Below are 21,715 nucleotides of genomic sequence, written 5' to 3'. Positions count from 1 at the left end.
CAAGGGAGGGGAGATGCTACCTAGAAAACAGTCAGATAAAAGCGGATGCAGCTCACAAAAGCAAAATGAGCAGAGAAAAACTCAGAAAGGAAACTTCCTAATTTTTTAGGCTACAAAAAGAGATGGTGAAAGATTTGTACTTTCAGACTTTCGGACATTTGCTGCCATTTGTTCATTTAAATTCAAAACCTTTGTGAATAAATTGAATGTGAATAAACTGACTACATTTATTAGTTTCACATTCAAATCCCAGTAAGGGTATGGCTAGCTGATGAGAGCTAAATAGCTTGAAATAGATCTATACTAGTCTCCCTTTATTTATTTATCAGCACAAATAACCCCCCCCCCACATATATATATATATATATATATATATATATATATATATATATATATATATGTGTATATGTGTATATGTGTATATGTGTATATGTGTATATGTGTATATGTGTATATGTATATGTATATGTATATGTATATGTATATGTATATGTATATGTATATGTATATGTATATATATATATATATATATATATATATATATATGCAAATTGGAAGTGAATATGTTAAAACAAACCAAATTGTCAGAATTAGGTTTACAAATTCAATGGATACTGAGGTGTAATAATTATTAAGTCTGTAACTTATCCCATCTTGCTTATTTTTTATGTATTATAGTCATCTAGGTCCAATGGATTCTTGTTCAGAAAATCTTTGTTTAGTTTACATTCATTTTTATTAGCTTTAACTGTAGAGTTGTTCCTGACTGAACAATAATCAGCAGGATATGGAGAAATGAAATTTTGCAGGTGATCAAAATGTTAGATTGTCAGTATAAGGAAATTTGTAAAGCTGGTCAGAATTAACACCTTATAAATGCCCTCCAATTGTAAAACTTCCAAAATTCATGTTGGTTGTTAATGCTGGGATTTCTGGAGATAGTAGACCTAAGACCTAGAGCACTGGTTGAGAGAAGGCTTTTTCTAAGTATTTTCAGTAAGATTTAGAGAACAGTACCAACCCCCCCCCCCAAAAAAAAACTCCATGCAGGCAGATTTCTGTTCCCTTGACAAATGGAAAGTAACTCTCCCCCCCAACCTTTTGAATTATTCTTGTAGGTCACCAAGGGCAGGGAACAGATTTAACCACCTCCGTGTCCTCAAATGCACCCACATAACTTTTCCTGTTTAAATCTCTCGGGTTCATTTCAACTGAGAAATAGTAAAATAAGAGCAGAGATCAAATCAAAGACAAACGTGCCCATCTTCTATAAACTAAACACTCCAGTAACAAGGATGCTATTGAAAAAGAATGTTTGTCATGCCTGCTGAATACAGCACCAAAATTCTAGAGGAAATTTGTCTGTTTTAGAATAGGAAGATAATGCAGTATTTGATCAGGGCATTTGTCCCTCGTTATTATCTTCACCCAAAATCCAGAAAAAGTATCTCATACCCAGCACCCGCAATGTCATCTTAACTACGCTCAGTACTCCCACAAGTTAATTATCACTCTCTCTGGCTAACTAAAAAAGAGTACAAACATCAGCATCCAGGCAATTTCCTCCCCCTCATCGTTGGCCCACGTCATTTGTTTCTGCAGCAAGGAAACAAATGATAGGAAACTTGGGATTTACAAAGCCGCCCCATGCTGAAGTGATAGCAAGTTTTTCCTGGCACTCTGATGACACCACTAAGCAAAGAGAACCGGAGTAACAGGGTGAAGTCAGAATTCTTTCCCACAATTTGGATATGGTTTTTTTGCCATTTGTTTGAGTTGCATAGTATCACCCCCGGAAATTTAGACACGGTGAAGATCCAACTGAGATTCACTTGAGAATATCTGCATATTGTCCCACAGCAGGGGTGAAATCAACTTATCTTCGCTACTGGTTCATAAATATGAGTGTGTGCATGCACAGAGCGTCAAAAACAGGACGTGATGATGTCCGGGCTGGTGGGTGGAGCCTCCCGCCACCACCACTACCAGTTTGCCCGAACCAGCTTAATTGCACCACTGTCCCACAGCCTTTATTTAAAAAAGATATCCAGTATATTGAAGAACCAGTAAGAAAATACAGAGGTTTTTTTAAAAATGTATGAATGGCTAAGGAGACCACAAATAAGAGAATAGAAACAGAATATTTCCAAGCCATTTGATTTTAGAAATAGCTTTACTTTTTTATGAAAAGTGCAATTCTGTAAATTTTTCAAAACATAAACTTGACCAATGATGTAAATGGATGTTGCATCCAGAGGTTGTGATGTGTTCTTGATGTACTTGGTGCAAATGGGACAGTAAGGAAAATGTTTTTTTTAAACTTTTATTTTATTTAGTGAGCTGAGATGGCACAGTGGTTAGAGTGCAGTACTGCAGGCTACTTCAGCTGACTGCTAGCTGCGGTTCAGCAGTTCAAATTTCACCGGCTCAAGGTTGACTCAGCCTTCCATCCTTCTGAGGTGGGTAAAATGAGGATCCAGATTATTGCAGGCAATAGGCTGACTCTGAAAACCACTTAGAGAAGGCTGTAAAGAACCGTGAAGCGGTATATAAGTCTAAGTGCTATTGCTGTTGCTATTTTAAAAATCATTCAGTTCTTGCTTGCAACAAACAAAATTAAATTATAAACTTACTTGGAAAAAGATTATTAAAGTACTGGAGTGTTGGTTTTTTTAAAAGCAAGTGGTACAGTGGTCAGTTTAATTATACAGTTTAGGATTTGAAGTTTAAATCAAAGAGCTTAAGTAGGAATTGTCACTCAAGAAATTATTAAACAACAATATAGTATACTCATCAGAACAAATAAAGAAAATCTAAAACAACCATACAATAATAAAATTTACCACAATCTCATGAAAAGGACAAATTCAATGGGATATCAGTAAGAATGCTGTAATCTTGAGGAACTTGGTGTTCTCTTGAAATTTCAGTAATATTTTTGGAGGAGGGGGAGTTCTCAACTTTGCTCAAGATCACAATGTGGTTCTCATGATATATTTTTAAAAGCTGTGCAAGAATTCCAAGAGCCAGGGATAGTGATAGACAACACTATCTGTATAGTCACTCCCTAAGTCACATTGACTGATGGCACCAATGCCAGTGATGCAAAGATTTACATATTTAGAATAATTCAGAAGGAGGGCAGTATTGGCATCCTCTGAGCATCGTCGCCCAGCCTAAAGGCAGCCTTGCCTTGCTATAAATAGGTTTGTATTTTGGGGGTGAAGATAGGGTTTTCTCCTACATTGTTCCCTAGCAAATGGACCTTCTGAAAAGCTGAACTGACCCCATTTCTCAGTGTTCAGAAAATATATAGTTACGTCCCTTTGCCAAGCTTTTAAGTTAGAAGATTTTAGTATTTTATCTTTTTAGTATTTTCATTATTATTTTGAACTTATTTTACTCTGCTTTAAAACACATACTACACACACAAACACACATCCTTTGTAAACTACTTGATTGTTCACAAGACTGGTGTATAAATAAAAAGAGTAATAATAATTTATGTATGTATTAGAAAACCAATAGGACATATAGATTTATATCTATAGGCTGGAATACTGCAATGTGCTCTACATGGGGCTGCCCTTGAAGAGCATCCGGCGACTTCAGCTAGTCCAGAACGCGGCCGCGTGAGTGATCATGGGCGCACCACGGTTCGCCCATATAACACCAATCCTCCGTGAGCTGCGCTGGCTACCTGTTGATCGTCGGGTGCACTTCAAGGTCTTACTTACCACCTATAAAGCGCTCCATGGTAGTGGATCTGACTATTTGAGAGACCGCCTCCTGCCAATTACCTCCCTGCGTCCCATCAGATCGCACAGAGTAGGCCTCCTCCGAATTCCATCCGCCAGTCAGTGCCGACTGGCGACTACGCGGAGGAGAGCCTTCTCAGTTGCTGCTCCGACATTATGGAACAACCTCCCAGTGGAGATCCGTACCCTCACCACAGTCCAGGCCTTCCGCACAGCCCTTAAGAACTGGCTATCCCGTCAGGCCTGGGGATAGGATTACTCTCACCCCGCCCGAATGTTGAGTGAATGTTGTGTTTTTATGATTAATTTTCTTTTAATCACGATTCTTTTCTTTTTAAGTCTTGTCTTGCACTCCCTTCCCTTCACTGTTGTAAGCCGCCCTGAGTCCCCTCAGGGAAAAGGGCGGCATATAAATTTCCAATAAAATCCAATAAAATATAGATTTATATTGTACAAGTATTGCTCTTTTTTAAAAATAACTATAGGCATCTTGCTGTAGACAGTTCTTAATTTGAACGCTATCATGCATTGTGCTTGAGGAGTCTAACATCTTGGAATTTAGGGAAGAGATCATGGGAATATATAACAAAGAGCAGCCCTATTATTGTCTGTTAGCATTTGGGCTTGGTATGGTAGTTTTTAAATGCAGTAGTGGAAGGAAGAAATTTTATATTGCTAGTCTGATTCTTGATAAATGCATGCTTTATTTAAATATCAGCATAAGAATCTGGATTTTTAAGCAAGTAGCTTGCACACATAGTAATAGTTTAACTGGTATCTCTCTTATAAAGTTTATTATAAATTTATATAATCTCAAGACTGGGTGGAAATCTTTATAGAAGAATTTTTTAATCTGCATAGTCAATTGCTACAGATTAAATTATTAATATAGATTGTCCAGTAAACTCTGTGATATATAATAATGAAACTGAGACCGTTCCTTTGTAAAAATGCTCAAAATAACAAAGGGAAGCTAAAGCCTATAAAGTTTCAACTATGATTCTCACAACATAATCCCTCCTATCTTAATCCCAGTAGCATTACTGGATTTGAGAAAAGCTTCTTGTTAATAATTTCCATTGTAAGAGAAACAGCCCTAAAGCTAGGAGTGCTGATGGAGCTAGAACTTAAACTTTAGGGTAATTTAAAGTAATCTAGGGCAGATGATACTTTGAATGAGAAATCATATAAAATAATTTAAACTGAGAAACAGGGCAGCAGGATTTTTATTGTCTTCAATTCGTAGTCTTCTTACTCCACTTCAGTTGATGGTTTCCCTTCCAGAAAATAAATCCCTCAAGGAAGAGAAGAGACAAAATTTGTGCAATATTTTTAGAATAGTAATACTAAAGCTTTACTCCAAAGAGTTTATATTGTTGAAGGACTGGCAGATTCTGCATCTGGAATATATTCTATGCTTCCAGCAGTTGTATGAACTTGTTATGAAATAGGAACACAGTATTCAGAATATTGAGCATCATGGCTGAATTTTACACATAATTTGGTTTGTTACTTGCTATATTTTGCACACTACCATTGAATAAACTAAAGTTTATCTAGGATAGTAATCCACAATTTTAGATGTATTGCATGTTACAGCGCATGATCAATTTTTGGTTCCCTGCATTATTCCACATTTGCGTTCCATATCTCTAATCAGATCATACTAGTGCAGTACGATTTACCCTTTCTTTAAACAGGTAAAGTAAATAAATTGCCCAATAAACCACAGAAACATGTTTTGCATGATAATTTGAATGCAATCTATTTTAGAATGTTAATCTTTTGAAAATAATTCTGGCCTTGCAATATTTTCACATTGAGAGTTCTGCTCAAGAGAATAACACTTCTTTGTTTATGAATGATATTTTAAAGATAGCAAGCCTTATACCATAAAGATGATAGGCAGTTCAGCTTTGCTGCAATTGTATTTATTCAAATGCATAAATTGTTTTAGCAAGCTGTTCATTACTTGGGCAGCCTGTAATTATCGATTAGCAAGAAAAATACCAATTGAACTTAATGTAATTTGTTATCGGGGTTTCTGTGAATCTTCATTTCCCCCTGCATATCTGTTTAACAATGAAGTAAAGGAAACATAGCAAAGGTGGCTTCTAGAATTCTTTCTAGACTCTGAACCAGCAGTGGCCATAAGTAACATCTGCATTTTCTTCTGTGTACAAAGCACAATTGCTTCTGCTTTCCCTTTGTGTAACATCTCTGTGCGTTTGTGCATACATGTACACTCGAAAGCACGGGGCAGGTTTCAAAAGCCCCTTCCCTTTCAGGAGAGAGGGGAGGGGGCTGCCGCTCAACTTTCACTCTTAAAGGGCTTCATCTAAGAAATTTATTCTCAATTTTTTTTCTCGACTACTGCCAGTTGGATCCAGCCCATTTTCAAATTTATCTGTTTTTTCTTGACTTCCCCCATTATATCAAATTGAGTCTCATTCTATTCAGGTGTCAGTGAAATATCTTTCTTTTGGGTTTGGACAAAGTCCTGAGCTCTTTGCATCATTTCTTTCTAACATTCAGTTGGATTGGAAAGAATAAAAAACTATATAACACGGAAGACTATTTTAGTAGAGTACTTGCATTAGAGCAAGTATGAAAGAAACATTCAACAAAATCATCAAGACCTATTTTCCAGTTCCATTTCCTCACCTTTTTAGCCAAATCATGTCTGTCACAATCCTTATTAAGGGAACCAACCTGAAAAATAAAAGGCATAGGACTTCTTTGTCCCATCCAAATATATTTAGATCTGGCAACACATCCTTAAGTGAATATTTAGAGTTTATGTGTAAAACTGGTTATACCATAGTAGGAGGATAATGAGATAAAACTGTGAGATTTATATGTCACACCCAAGATATATTAAACTGTTGATATAACTTTGCAATCATTTTAAAATTCTTTGTATTCTTATATTTTCCTCTTTTTATTTGCCATGGTAAAATAGATTCTTTACGGTCACCACTCAAATTAGCTATGAAAATGGAGTAAATCACCTTCATCTGCCAAGAGATTTAGGCATGAGTCAGGCAAGTTTACTGATTATTTGTATTCAACTTTCCTACTGTGGTTAAATGAGCTGCAAGGACATAACGGATTTGAAAGCCAAGCGTTTCTAAATACTTTTTCCTTTTATGGAATAGAACTCCTAGAACATCACTTCCTGCATGTTATATTCTCTAAACTGTTCAGCAATTCAAGAAACTTCTTTGCAACCAATTTTGAGATCTGAGCTTTAGGGTAAAGATTAATATTCTGTCTCTCTATTTTAAGCAGTGAAATTCCAAAACATGAATCATCTAAACAAAACCTATTTATATTAAATTGGATACGATTGGAACATCAGAATGTAGTGCGCGGTGGGTTTTTGGATTTGAAGTAATTTACAATATTCATGATTTTGTACCAGTTTTATATACTGTATTTTATAAAATTCTTAATTATACAATCTATTCTGCTCTAAAGGCTGAATGTTTTATTCCCTGAATTTTATGAGCTAATAGAAGGGGCTTCTTCCTTAGTGCAATGCAAGCTCATTACAGCCATGCAAATTAGCATGTTCTACCTCTGCCAACTTCTGAATTTTATTTTAAATCTATGTACTTTTTTCTTAAAATTCTTGATGAGTAATCTTCAGTAAATTGCATTTTCTTTCTCCAGCTTTATTTTTTTTCCACATTTTTGAATAGTAATGTTGGAATTTACAAACAGTTATTATCTAATATTCAATATGATTTCATGTTTATTTAATGGAGAAGAAGCCCTTTAGATATCATCCAACAAGTTTAAAAGGCGAAAGCAGCCATAGAAAGCTGTTTGTTTTCAAAAGAGATCTCATTTTTGGCTGTATTTCCATGAGGGATTGTCTAGTTTTCTACTGAAATGGTCTTAATTATCTTGTAGAATAATATTTGCATTGTTCTGCCTCATCTATTTTTGACCAGTTTACAAGATCATCAGTCATTTATATTTGAAGTACCCCCTGAGTTTTATTTATTTGATTTATATCCATCATGAATATCTTCCATCTTCTTTTTCCTTTACAATTACCAATGTTATGTAACAAAGATAATTTGAGGAGGGAGGGAGGGAGAGAGAGGGAGAGGGAGAGAGGGAGAGAGGGAGAGGGAGAGGGAGAGAACCTGTGACTTCCCAGGACACACCCAACATCTTAAACACCATAACACACTGACTCTAAGCTATGTTGGGATGGATCTACCTGAGATACAGATAATCTGGCTTCATAACCTACATATGGACTCCATATAGAATGCTAGAGATTACACATGAACTATTGCAGAAAATAACAAGAATTCTACCTGAACAAGATGGAAGCGCATCATTCCTTCTTTTTGCTTTTCATTGACTTTTCATTACATTTTGAGCTACGTATAAAATGTGTCTTTTGTTCTATAAAAACTCAGTTCAGGCAGTGTTCTTAACTGGGCCTTAAGCCCTCTGAGAGTGGCTCTGAGGAAGATGTTGTTCTTGTTGAGTGCCCTTTTGCCCAATTACAGCATGTTCTTCCTAAATGAGTTCAGCAACCTCCATGCTTTTGTCCATTTGGCACAAGTTTAAAGAGTTAGCTAAAATTATTCTGCAAAGCTTTTAAGGCCTCCTTTTATTATTCCAAGTTGGGTATTTTGCTATCTGACATGTTGTGGTATTTTCTTGATACAAGTTGTTGTGAAGGATAAAGGTTTGTAATGGTAAAGGATTCTAATAGACAAGACTAGTTGTACATTTCTAATGAGTAGATTTATTGTAGAAAAGCTAATTATCAATTGCAAAAGAATTCCAATGATTGGTGTGTGGCAAATGCAGTTCCTATGTATAATAAAAATCAGTGTTCAAATGTTTGTGCCTCTTTCTCCCAGCTAGCAACAGAATAGTCTAGTCTAAAATAGAATAGTTTGGACAGAGGTGCAGTTTTTAATATATGTTTGCTTTTCTCTGGTGTGTGAGAATTAACCCTCATGATGAGTGTCAATACTGCTGCCCAATTCAGTTTGAGGAGCTTGTTCTTTTAATTTCTGGCAAGTACCTTTGTACAATAGTATTATACAGTTAATGAGGTCTTGATGTGCCTTGCACTCCAATCCAATGAATCATAAAGATTAAAGGGGCAATTTATAGCACTAAGTTCCATTCTCTGGTTAGTGCAAGAATCCAAATTAAAGCATCCTAAATAGATGGATATCTAGCTGCAATATGAACACATTCAATGAAGAATTTGGTTTCATTGAGGAATGTTCCATTGTTCCTTATTGTTAGGAAACTTTTTCTAATGTTTAGTCAGAATCTACCTTCCACTGTTTTTCTGTTTCTCTATTCAGTGTACCTTCATGTGGAAGCTCAGAACCTCCATTATCTGCAAGAGCCTGAGAACTGTTTTGATCTTCCTGTGATCCACAATATTTTCCGTGTTTCTTTTTTGTTATTCAGATTCACTGGGCTTGCCCCTCTATTTGTCTTACTTAAGGAGTTCTTTCCACCTCAGCTTCTGCTTTTATTTCCACTGATAAGTCCTTACCTTTTCTTATCAACTGAATTGTAGGTTTGCACAGTTGAAAAATATACTTTAGAGGTTGCTTTTAGGTGGGAAGACAAACATTCCACAAGCATTTCAGATCACAATTGCAGATTCCTGTTGATTCAGTTTCACTTTGGTTCTTCCACTGGTAGAAAAGCTTCTATTTCTTCTTGTCAGATCTTCATGTTAGCTAAGAAGAAATCTAATTTCTTTCTTTATTTTTAAAGTTATAGATTCTCCCATAATCTCCTCTGTCAAACTCCTGTTAGCTTTCCACAGTTCACTGGCTTGTGCCCTGAAACCTAGCTTTCTTACAGATCTCTTGCAAATCAGCTTGAAAACAGGTAATTACCCCAGAGTAGACAATAAACAGCTCTCGGGACATAATCTTTGCAGTCAGAAGATATTCCAGAGATGTTTTTCATTCTTCTAATCCAGTGTTCCTCAGTCTTGGCAGCTTGGAAGATGTATGGACTTCAACTCCCAGGATTCCTCAGCCAGCTTGCACACATTTTCAAGCTGCCAAGGTCGAGAAACACTGCCCTAACCTGAGGATACAGTCTTGCAAAACACAATTTATCTGCTGCAGCAGTAACAGTATTCATGGAGGCAAATTTTTAAAAAGGCAAGATGGTGATTCTCACACCATATGCAACTTTCACCCTTTTTGTACAAATGTGTGGTGGATAGTTGAAAGAGAAGGGGTTTCATTTGTGATGTCACAGCTGTCATCTTTGCTCTTGTGAACCCTCCCCCTCTCCCATCCCACTAATATTATTGCCACTCTGGTCATTCTCTTCTCTTTTTACTGAAATCACCTAGAAAATTTATATTAGCTCTCCCTGTTAGCTCATTATACAATTTCACTGGAAGCTATGACCAACTCTTTAAATCTTGCTTCATTTTTGTCCATTTCTATAAGATTTACAACATGAAATGTGGAACTTAATCTCAATTCAAGGCTGTTACATATTTAATATATATTCTACCTTTTCACCAAGAAGTCCTCCACTTTATCCTCACATGACTTTTATCAGATACCAATTTACCACAAAATACAGTACTTACTTTTCTGTAATTCTGCTTATGATTAAATTATTACTTTGTATTCAGTCTACATTAATGTGTTTCTGTAAACATTTATATTTAAAGAGTCAACTTAATGGCACTGCCAATGAGAGCAATTTCCCAGGCATTAAAATTACAATGCATGTCTCCTAGGAATGAATGTTTTTAATTATTATGTTTTAAAAGTTTCCTGAAACTGTTTTTTTTTCCAGGAAGACAGCTAAAAATATCTTAAATCCCAATAGGCAATGGATGCCATACAAACTGGAATTTGTGCAGAAAGCATGCTAGAACCAAATTTGAATAAAGTCACAATTAATAAGCATTTATTCCATTAATATTTTAATTTCAGAACTAAATACTGAAAATGAATAGTTGCATGGAATATTATTTAATTCAGTATTTCATAGCATAAATAATTCATAATTAAGAATCCTAGAGAGTTGCTAGAATTTAATGGTGTAGAAATTGTGATTCAGAATATCACTGAAAAGATATCTTGGAGAACCGATATTACTGATAATAGATATAAGTAGAACAACTTGCAAGTTCCTTACACACACACAAACACACAGGGAGAGAGGGAGAAAGGGAGAGAGAGGGTGGGGAAGAGAATTTCCAAATGATTATAATGGGTGAACAATGAAATTCCAGAATGAGAATCTACTGCAGGAGAAAAAAATCTAATTTTCTAGTCTACATTAACATAATCTTCTTTTTAAAAAGCACCAATTACCTACTCAATATAGAACTTATATAATACACTTGTCTTAAAGAGAACTAATAGCTGTGGAAAGGTTTTTAATTTTAAAAATCTATCTCTTTGAGCATTACAGTATGTGTACCTGGCTTTGCTAAACATGTCTGAATGTCATCTGAACTAGAAGTCAGTCCTTTCCCCATAGTGTTGCTCTTCATTTTATGCATAGCAGGACAACTGGAAGAAATTTTGTACTTTGTATCTCTTTAAGAGAATAGTGTAGCTTATTTGAGAATAAACAATACACTTTTTAATTCTGTATATATGATCCCTAGGCTCCTATTCTGGGATTGGATGGTATACTTCAGAAAGACAGAAAGTTTGTGTCTCCTGTGTACCAGTCCAGACCATTTATGCTACATAAGTAGTGAGGAAATTTCAGGTGAACATGGTTTATTTCCTTGGTCACTGAACATGGTCAGATGTTTAGATTGGATTTGGCATTTTTATCCACCTGTCAAGTTCTTCCCAAGGACCTGGGATAGGCAGGTGATAATGGTGATAAAGGTAAATTGGTAGGATGCAAGCTGTTGAAAATAAAGCTGCCTTTTGCAATTGACTGATGGTGATTTTTAAGATGCCAATAGTGCTCCAGATGTTTTATGTTTGTACCTATTACTATTGGTACTATCTTTGATTTCTTGTGTCATAGCCATTTTGCTTATATTTATTTTCTCCTGTTCTTTCTCTTCTCCCCTTTCCAGATACTGCCACATCCACTATCCAGCCTTTTTCCCTGGCTTTCTTATTGACAGCTGTTATGTCTGGGGTGTTGTGTGGCAGGTGCTTGTCTGTTTGAATTTTAAAGTATTTTGTGGTCCCACCTGTTCTTGCTTGCAGGCAAACGATATTTTTGTAGGTATTCCAGTGCAGCATTTGCTGTCTTCTCAATTCTGGGTTTGTGTGCATTTGTTCTTGAGATTTGTTCTTATCTTATTTGTTCTTATCTTAAGGATTGGTCACACAGTCAGCCATATGTTTGTTTCTTTATTCAGTGTGTACGGCTGCCTATCTCAATCAATGATACTGAGTGGCTTAGAATTCAAAATAACATACCTCAATTAAAACAGTAAAACATTTTAAAATAATAAAAAAAACAATAAAAAAGAAATGGATCCTGGAGTTTGAAAGGATATTGAGAATCATCTATTCCAACCTACTTTTACAGATATCAGAAAACCGCTGTTATATTTCATTCCTGTAGTTAAAACTACAACAGTATATTTAGTTTAACTACATTTCTGCACTTAAAATATACCCAGATATTTTAATCAACCTTAATGAGACTTTATTTTTAGACCCTCACTATCTTGGTGGCCTTCCTTTGAATGCACTCCAATATGTCACTGTCTTTTTTGAACTATAGTGCCCGTAACTAGACACATTGTTCCAAATAAAGTCTGGCCAGGGAGATTAAAATGGAATAATTAGCTCTTCTGTTCTAGATTCTTTCAAGGTCTCTGTGATTATATCATTTGTCTCCCTGTGTATCAAAATGAATACTTGTCAAGAAGTATGAATAGTCTTGATACAGTCTCCACCATGCTCTTGTTACAGGAAACCACATTATTGTCATGGGACTGCACTGATCTACTTCACTTCCTCTCGGCAGCAATCACCTCACCTGCCACCATGACATAACTATTCTTTCTCAAGATGGCTCTTGGATTTTATTTTTGATCCATGGCAGTTAAAACTTTCTTCCATAGTGATCTAGAGCAAGGTTTATTCAAGTGATTGTGGATTATCCGCTAAAAGAGCCTGATGCCAGCCTGGCAGCTCCAATGAAATCAAGCATCCTTCTGCACTTCTTACTTCTTTGGGTCATATGCTTCCAAACGTTTGCCTTTGCTAAAGAGATTTTTTTCCTATTGTCTACGACTTCTTCATTTCTCCATCTCCATTCTCTTCTCTCCAACATCAATAACAGAAAGTATAATTTTCAGGCAAGAAGACAAAAAACATTGCACCCACACCTTGAAGATCACAATAGTGGTTTCTTCACTTGTTTATGCTTGCTTGGAGATTCCCCCCACCTATTGTCCTAATCAAATCCACACACTGATAATCTGATCTTGAGTTCCCAGAAGTTGTATCTCTTGATGAATTGGTTGGAGGCCAATAAAAAAGGAGGAAATAAAAAAGGATCTTTTGAGTTCCTCTCTCTGAAAGTCAGATTCCTAATATGTCCTCTTGGCTTGCTTCAGCCAAGTCAGGAAGAGCAAGGCTCAAATTGGACACAACAACCAAGCAATAAAACTCAGGAAATTGTCAGTAGCAACAGTTAACAGCCAGGTTTTCAGCAGCAAATAGTCAGCAGACATTTCCCTTCTTGGTTCTTTCTATCTCTCCTGCACCTTTCAATTCACTTGCCAGATTCCTGTTTTCTGTCACTGTTGGCTTATTCAGTGGCTTTCCTCTGAATTGCTGCAGCATAATCTCTTTTGGCCCCAATTGTTGAATACAGCCTGTAGGCTACTCCTCACAATGATATATGTTTTAATTAAGGAAAGGCAAAAGAAGAAAGAAGCTAGTGCATTCATTGGTAATTCTGAGGGAGCATTTCTAGAACCATTTCTAGAACTGAATAGGGGTAGGAGAAGGCTTTCAGTTTGGCCTATTTTACAATATAAGTACCGTATTTTTCAGAGTATAAGATGCACCAGAGTATAAGATGCACCAAGGTTTTGAAGAGGCAATTTTTAAAAAAAGTTTTTGCACTCTGCAAACCTCCCCAAAATGGCCCGTTTTTTTTGTGAAAATGGGCCCTTTTTTCAAAAAAAAATGGCATGAATAGCCTTTAGGAGGCTTATAGAGTGGTCCTGGGGGCTGAGGGGCCTAAAATGAACAAAAAATAGCCCATTATTTGCTCATTTCTGCCCTCCACAGCTCCCAGGAACTCTCTGAAAGCCTCCTAAAAGCTATGCACAGCCATTTTGGTGAAGGGGCGGTGTTTTAGGAGGAAAAAATGCTGTATTCAGGGTATAAGACACACCCAGATTTTCAGCCTCTTTTTTGAGGGGAAAAAGGTGCATCTTATACTCCAAAAAATATGGTAGTAAAATTTTCAGTAGTGATTTCTAGGGTGTTATATAGCAGGGATGTCAAACTCGTGGCCTGTGGGCCAGATGCATCACACAGTGGCCATGCCCACACCCAGTTTAGCGAAGGGGGGAAAAGTTGCGATACGTCACATGACGATGCCATGATGATGTGACACCCCTGTTATAGACATTATTCAACTTTCTATCTCATCTCCTAAATGGGCTTATAAATTTTGGAATAACAAAGACTCTTTGGTAGTTACATGGAAGATATTTTCATTGTTGCCCTTCAGCATCCTACTCAGCATCCTACTCAGTCTGCAGCCCTGGGATTTATATGGTCTCCTATCCAAGGCCTAAACATCTCTGACTCTTCTTAACATATTGGGATCAGTCAAAAATAAGCATACCACCTACTGTATTTTTCAAAGTATAAGACACACCTATTCCCCTCAAAAAAAAAAGGCTGAAAAACTGGGTGCCTCTTATACATTGAATACAGCATTTTTTGCCTCCTAAAACCCCGCCCCTTCACCAAAATGGCCATGCACAGCCTTTAAGAATTTTGTAGAGTGCTCCTAAAAATGGGCCATTATTTGCTTGCTTGGGGGGGGGCATACTCTCAGGAGCACTCTAAAAGCCTCCTAAAGATTATTGATGCCATTTTTTGCAAAAAAAAAAAAAAAAAAACAGGCCATTTTGGGGAGATCTGCAGAGTGTAAAACTTTTTTTAAAAATTTGCCTCTTCAAAATCTTGGTGCATCTTATACTCTGAAAAATACAGTAGTTGTAAAGATGTAAGATCAATACTGGGCAATACATGCTTCAAAAATGCTTCAGAAGAAATGCTGCAGTCTGACAAGAGCATAACTGCTCTCTGCTTGTGTGTGACTCTTGCAGTGATGTAACTCTTTTTAAAAAGACAAATTGAAAATAAGGCTAATGATTAGTTGCGAAGTGCTGCACTCCCACACACGTAGGATAGAAAATACTTCTGAAGCATTATTGAAGTTGTGATCAGTACATTCCTAAAACATACATTTCTTTACATCTGTGTGGGATGTTACTACTTTGCTTCTTTTATTATTCTCTTTCCTTTTCTCTCTCTCTCCTTTATTGCTATCTTCCTCTTATTTTTCTATCATTTTAGTTCAGACGGATTTTTTTGTTTCATTAAATAAAAAGATTGATGCAATAGGAATACATTTTTAAAAACATTTAACCCATCAGCTGACATAATCAGTTCATGTGATCAAAAAATAATTCATTTATCATTGAAAGTAAAAAAACACATTTAGATAAATAATGATCATGAATGTAGAACCAAGTGATTAATCCATCATAGCTATTTTTCACAGTGCAGTAAATCCTTTTGCATTATTTGTCTCTTGCATTTTAGTATTCTAATGAATCTAATACAATTTCGTTGTATTTATTTATGACTATGGGCCTCACACTTTAAGGACTGATATTATATTATAGTTAGGTCATGCTGTTTTTGTTTGCATGCAACTGACATATTGGATGCCAAATTATGATTTTAATATAGATTTTACTTATTATTTTATTCTATAATTTTTAACAGGATATTCCTTGAGTGTTTTTAACTTGCTCTGGTCATTGACTGTAATAAATGTTGCCTTGCCTTGTGTGTAGTAAGGAAATATATCACATAAATGGGTTTGATGATATAAGGCTGTTAAATGTTTTCTGCTTCTATTGTCAGTTCTTTCCATTTGAATCAATTACATTCATACAAATTTCCAGAGGAAGCCACTGTTATAGGCAAAAGATCCTAAGATCTTTTCTTGTGTTAGAATACTGAAAGGTATCTTTATAATGAAAGGACATAAGAGTCCTCTCTTAATTCTGAATTGGAATTTAGTTTAAAGGGTATCAAACTTGGAGCAAATCTTAACCTATTCAAGAGAAAAGAAGGGTTAAGAAGTTTTACAAATCCCCAAGGAAGTCAGATCATCTGCCTTGTATGATGGACTTCTCTGGCCAATGACATTATTAATGATTGGCCAGAATCTGCCAATAACTGCCAAGCAAGCTTGATTTCCCTCTAAATTGAAAATAGTAGTTCAACCAATCTAGAAAAAAATATAATATATTTTGGGAATGGAACAAATACTCATTTAGAATAGGTTCATTGCTGAAATATATTTATATGAAGTCCTTTGTGTACAAGAGGTAATATCAACACTGACTTTATATCATTTATGAAGTTATGCCATTGATATAATTGCGATACAATATCCAAAATTCTTCCTAAGTTTTTAGGAACAACTAAGGGATCAGTCTAGTTCAGTTGGAAAAGAGAGTGCATTCTCAAACTCGCCAGAAAACCCATTCGTGCAATTATTCATGGAATGTTGAGCAAATTTGTCTTAATGATGCTATTATGTTTCATTAGATCTTGAAAGACATACTTAATAAAACTTGGGGAGAAGCATAAGTCATTACTTTAAACCTTATTGCTGCTTGTTATTATAAACTGATCCCAATGTTAACAGTCTGGACTTTAAATGGATTTTATTTTATTTTTGGCACTTACTCTAGTCCTGGGATCATAACCACCCACAGTACATATCTTCAGAGGTTAACTTGAAACAGACTTTCCCATCAGTGCTCTTTAATCTGCATTGCGTGTCAACGTGTCCTTCACCTCCCCATCATGCCAACCGTACCTGAAGATGTTAGACAGCCAACTGAGACACAGCATTCAAATTTGCCCTCTCTTGTCAAAGTAAGTAAGTTATCTTTATTTATGTGTTATCTTGAATCTTTTACAAGAGGTATTACTTCTTTTACAAGGTGTATGAATATCTCTGCAGATGTATATCTGAACCATGCTTAGATATTTACGGCTGCTGTTTTCTAATTCAGCTCTTTGTGATATTATTCTTTATGTCCACATTATGATTTTGCTGGGCAAATAAATAAAATATTAATACAAACTTCAAACTAACATAACATAAACTTAATAAAATAATAATCAATTAACATAAACTTGATGGTAAGGAAAGAAGAAGCATAGACAATCTATCTTCCACCACACTTTGTTTTGATAACTGTTCTTTTAATATTTTTTCTAGTTTGTCTCTAGTTGAAGCATTTCTGACTACAGTCTGGTATATTATTGAGTTATAACTGCATTATTGAATGTAGGTAAAAGTAAAGGATCCCCTTGCACATATGTGCTAGTCGTTCCCAATTCTAGGGGGCGGTGCTCATCTCAATTTCAAAGCCAAAGAGCCAGCACTGTCTGAAGACATCTCGGTGGTCATGTAGCTGGCATGACTAAATGCCGAAGGCGTATGGAGAGCTGTTACCTTCCCACCAAAGGTGGTTCCTATATTTTCTACTTGCATTTTTACATGCTTTCAAACTGCTAGGTTGGTAGAAGCTGGGACAAGTAACGGGAGCTCACTCCATTATGTGGTGCTAGGGATTCGAACTGCTGAACTGCTGACCTTCTGATTGACAAGCTCAGCATCTTAGCCACTGAGCCACCACGTCCCCAATTTACTGAATATAGCTATATACTCAAATTTCATTACAGTGCACCTTATGCTAACACCATATTGTATCAAATTTTATTTGGAAAAAAAAATACTACACCCATTCTCTTTAATCTTCTTAAATATTGCTAGGCATGGGGCCTAGCAATGATCTTTTCCACTGTTTACATTATATTTGAAGCTTCTGTCACTTTTCTAGCGAACTGGATAGAATTGGAATATTAGGCAATAATTAGATTTGGGATTGGGAAATTCCTACATTGAGAGATTTCAGTTGTATGGATGGATTAGAGGTAGTTCTTGACTTATGGCCATAATTGAGTCAAGATTTACATTGCTAAGGAAGACAAAAAAATATTTTCTGACACATTGGATCCTACTGCAGGTGGCCCTTGACTTATGATCACAATTGAGCCTAAAATTTATGTTGCTAAGTGAGACATTTGTTAAATCAGTGTTGTTCTATTTTATGATCTTTCTTACTACAGTTGTTAAGTGGAACACTGTAGTTGTTAAATTAGTAACTCATGTGAATTAGTCTTCCCCATTAACTTTGCTTGGCAAAAGATTGCAAAAGTTGATTACATAACTCCGGGATACTGCAACAGTCACAAATACATGCCAGTTGCCAAGTGTTCGAATTTTGATCACATGACTATGGGGAGGCTGCAATGGTCGTAAAAGTGAAAGAGGCTCCTAAGTCAGTGCCGTTGTAAATTTGAATGGTCACTAACTGAATGGTTGAGGACTACCTGTAATTTGTATTATAATTTTTCACCCTCACATTTACCTACCGTATATACTCGAGTATAGGCCGACCCGAATATAAGCCGAGGCACCTAACTTTACCACAAAAAACTGGAAAAGTTATTGACTCGAGTATAAGCCTAGGGTGGGAAATGCAGCAGCTACCGGTAAATTTCAAAAATAAAAATAGATACCAATAATGTTTTTGAATATTTATTTCAAAGAAAAACAGTAAACTAGCGGTGTATTCAATGAAATACTTCACTCACCTCATGATGCTGATGTCCCGCTGTGATGATGATGTCCCGTGCAGCCGCGGGAGCGATGTCCCGCCTCCTATGACACACGGCACAGTGATTCCTATCATTGGATCACTGTACCAGAGGAGGTGGGACATCGCTATGTGGCTGCTTGCCATAACAAGGAGGAGGTGGGACATTGTTGCAGAGCGGCAGGAGGGGGAGGAAGGGGAATCGTAAGACAGCCCTGCATTACATTAGAACGTGAGGAGGGGGGATGGTGCGGTGCGCGCTGCGCGGCAAACTGACATAGAGGGAGGGGAAACTCACAGGGGCACTGGGCCATTCACGAGTGTCACCCAGCAGCATGGCCCCGCCCCTTTTTCTTCTCCATTTCGGGCAAATTTTTCACTTACTCGAGTATAAGCCGAGGCGGCTTTTTTCAGCCCAAAAAGTGGGCTGAAAAACTAGGCTTATACTCGAGTATATACAGTAAATTGTCAGCCTGCAGGTTCAATGTATGAAAAGCATTCTATCATTTGAATGCTGCATAAAACTTCTTATTGCTAAGAGCAGTTTGATAGTGGAACCAGTTATCAGAAAAATCATAGGCTCCTCTTCATGTATTAAAGGAGAAACTGGACAGCCAATAGTAGTTACTGCTGGAAACTGAAATACACCATACAGATTTCCTTTTTAACTATCACTGTTCTTTCTTCTTACCAGTCTGTGATTTTTAAAAAAACAAATAACAGTAGGGCATGCTGCATTATCCTGTCAAAATTGTGTGTGTGTGTTTCATAGTGTACTGATGAACGTCATTGCTTTCTAATTTCCCCTGAAAAATATTTTTGGGAACATAAAGTACAAAAACGAAGTGATGTACGTGGATTGTTTAAAACGAGAAACTGTCATTAATGTACAATGATGAGTTCATGCATTCAGTGACTTAGAAGACTAAATATCTGCAATGTCAGGACTTACTTAGTTAACTGACCTTTTAAAAATTATCATTATGTTCTCTGAGATGTGTTGAAAACCTTTAAGACCAATGTATATCTGGCACATTCAGTTTTGTTTTTATCATTGTCTTCCAAACCTAGGACATGGTATTCTACATCTGGATGAAAACATCCGCTACTTTTCCTTTAGTTTCATAGGAAAAAGTTGAACCCTTAAGTGATTTGTCATGCTTTCTGACACAATTACACCTTTGTGTTAACAGCTAGTTTCCTGGTGGAAGATAAACAAGTCAGTTATATGTGAATTTAGTAAGCAGTCAGATGGAAAGCATACAGCATACGTCAAAAAAGATATTTTCATGCCTTTTGTCTTCCATTTGGTTTATATGCCTAAAATGGTTGTGAGGAATTTTCCAACTTCTGGTCCCTGACTACTTCTGCATTTCACTTATTCTGTTATAGCTAGGAGTCTCCTATTTCTCAAAATATTAGGTGGATTTAAAGTGAAAGAAAAAACTCCAGAATGATTGCTTGCTGGTATTACAAGTGGAAGCTCAGCTTGTCAGTCTTCCAAATTTTGGGAAGAAACAGTCTCTTGAGTTCCATTAATCCCAGATAAATTGTTAAATGATATTTCGGCTACTGTGGACCCTGAAACACTAAAGTACATGAAGTGAAATTGTTGCGTATACTTTGAAAATGAGAAAGATCTCTAGAAACCCTTACATCAAAACTACTAGAACATTCTCACATGGAGTATTCCTTCTATGAGTACCATGTCTCTTGTGGTACACAAATATGTAACCCCTCCTTGTGGAGACGGTTCACAGTCAAGGTATCCTTTCCACCCCACCTTACACACTTTAGAAGAAAAGTATAGCTCAAATATGTGTTGTCATAATTACATACATGTAGGGTTCTGTTTTAAGTTATTAGATTCAAATCCTTGTTATGTCAGCCTGATCTGCTGTACTGACACAAGAAATGAAGCAACTTTGACAAATGTAGAAGTATAGTCATTTCTACATCCTAAGCTTTTAAATTAAGTGCATCATCTGTCAAAATATCATTCAGCATTTTCTCTTAACTCTCTAAAACTGTGATATGTGATTGATACACCTACAGAATAAGTTGTCTTACTAATCTAATGATGTAGACACTGGTCTACAAAATAATATTTTACAGTGAGTGTATAAATGTATTTCTAGGTATCACAAGATCGGTTTCTGTTTGCTCAGTAAACATCCGTCAGGGAGAATGTTTTAATGTTGTAAAAATAGGATGCTTTTCCAAGGCTGTATAAATATTTAGAATTGATTTATAGCTTAAGATGTTTCACTAAAGACAGTAATCGTGATCAAGTTCTTGTTCCCTGAAGGTTGTTGTTAATAAGAGTAATCACATAAAAATCCAGAGAGGATAGTTTGCATTCTCCTTAAGATATACAATTGACAAGCTTAAGAGAGAGCAAAAACAAATATGCAAATCTGTTTATATACGTACAATTTCTTACTGTCCTGTATTTGTATATGCCCATCACATCTCATTCTATTTTGTTTTTACTGTTATACAAGCTAAGTGGTTGATATATTAACATCGAACATAATGTTTCTTTGTTCAAGCCCTTACCATTAGGATAGGCTGGAATTTGTAATCCATCATTTATAAAATTTGCTCTTGTTATTAATGAAAGTAATTGTATAATTCATCTTTAGTTGAAGTCTGTAATTAGTTTTTAGTTAGTCTTTAGTTAGTTTCAGGGCAGGGTTGAAAGATCTTGTAAAACTGTACACACTTACAAATCAAGAATTAGATAATTCCCTTGTGATATCTACATATCTTTACACATGTTATCGAAAGGGAAAACATTTTTTTCCTCAAAAATATTTTTTTTAAAAAATAGAACTGTCTTTTCAAAGTTTAGCTGGAATGTAGGAATAGAAGCAGATGAGTTTTACCTGATCTTATCTTTTGGAGGAAACTATCTTAGCTTCAGGAAGCTTCTTTTGTTAAATAGAATACTTGTGCCAAACTTGTGGAGAGTAAACTTTAAGTTTTCATG

General features: G+C 36.1%; 1 protein-coding gene across 1 annotated transcript in view; it reads left to right on the top strand.

Annotated features, from left to right (window-relative positions):
- The first annotated feature begins 16,768 nt into the window (after positions 1-16,768).
- Positions 16,769-21,715, top strand: part of MRVI1 (murine retrovirus integration site 1 homolog) — a 44,974-nt gene continuing 40,027 nt past the window's right edge. Inside the window, exon 1 of the mRNA XM_032209082.1 lies at positions 16,769-16,930. Coding sequence (XP_032064973.1) covers positions 16,859-16,930 — 72 coding nt within the window. The 5' untranslated portion in view covers positions 16,769-16,858. The remainder of the gene's footprint in view (positions 16,931-21,715) is intronic.

The sequence above is a fragment of the Thamnophis elegans genome, chromosome 1 (assembly GCF_009769535.1).
Source record: "Thamnophis elegans isolate rThaEle1 chromosome 1, rThaEle1.pri, whole genome shotgun sequence".
Lineage (NCBI taxonomy): Eukaryota > Metazoa > Chordata > Lepidosauria > Squamata > Colubridae > Thamnophis > Thamnophis elegans.
The sequence above is the reverse complement of the archived record's forward strand: the minus strand, read 5'-3'. Positions and strand labels throughout refer to the sequence as shown.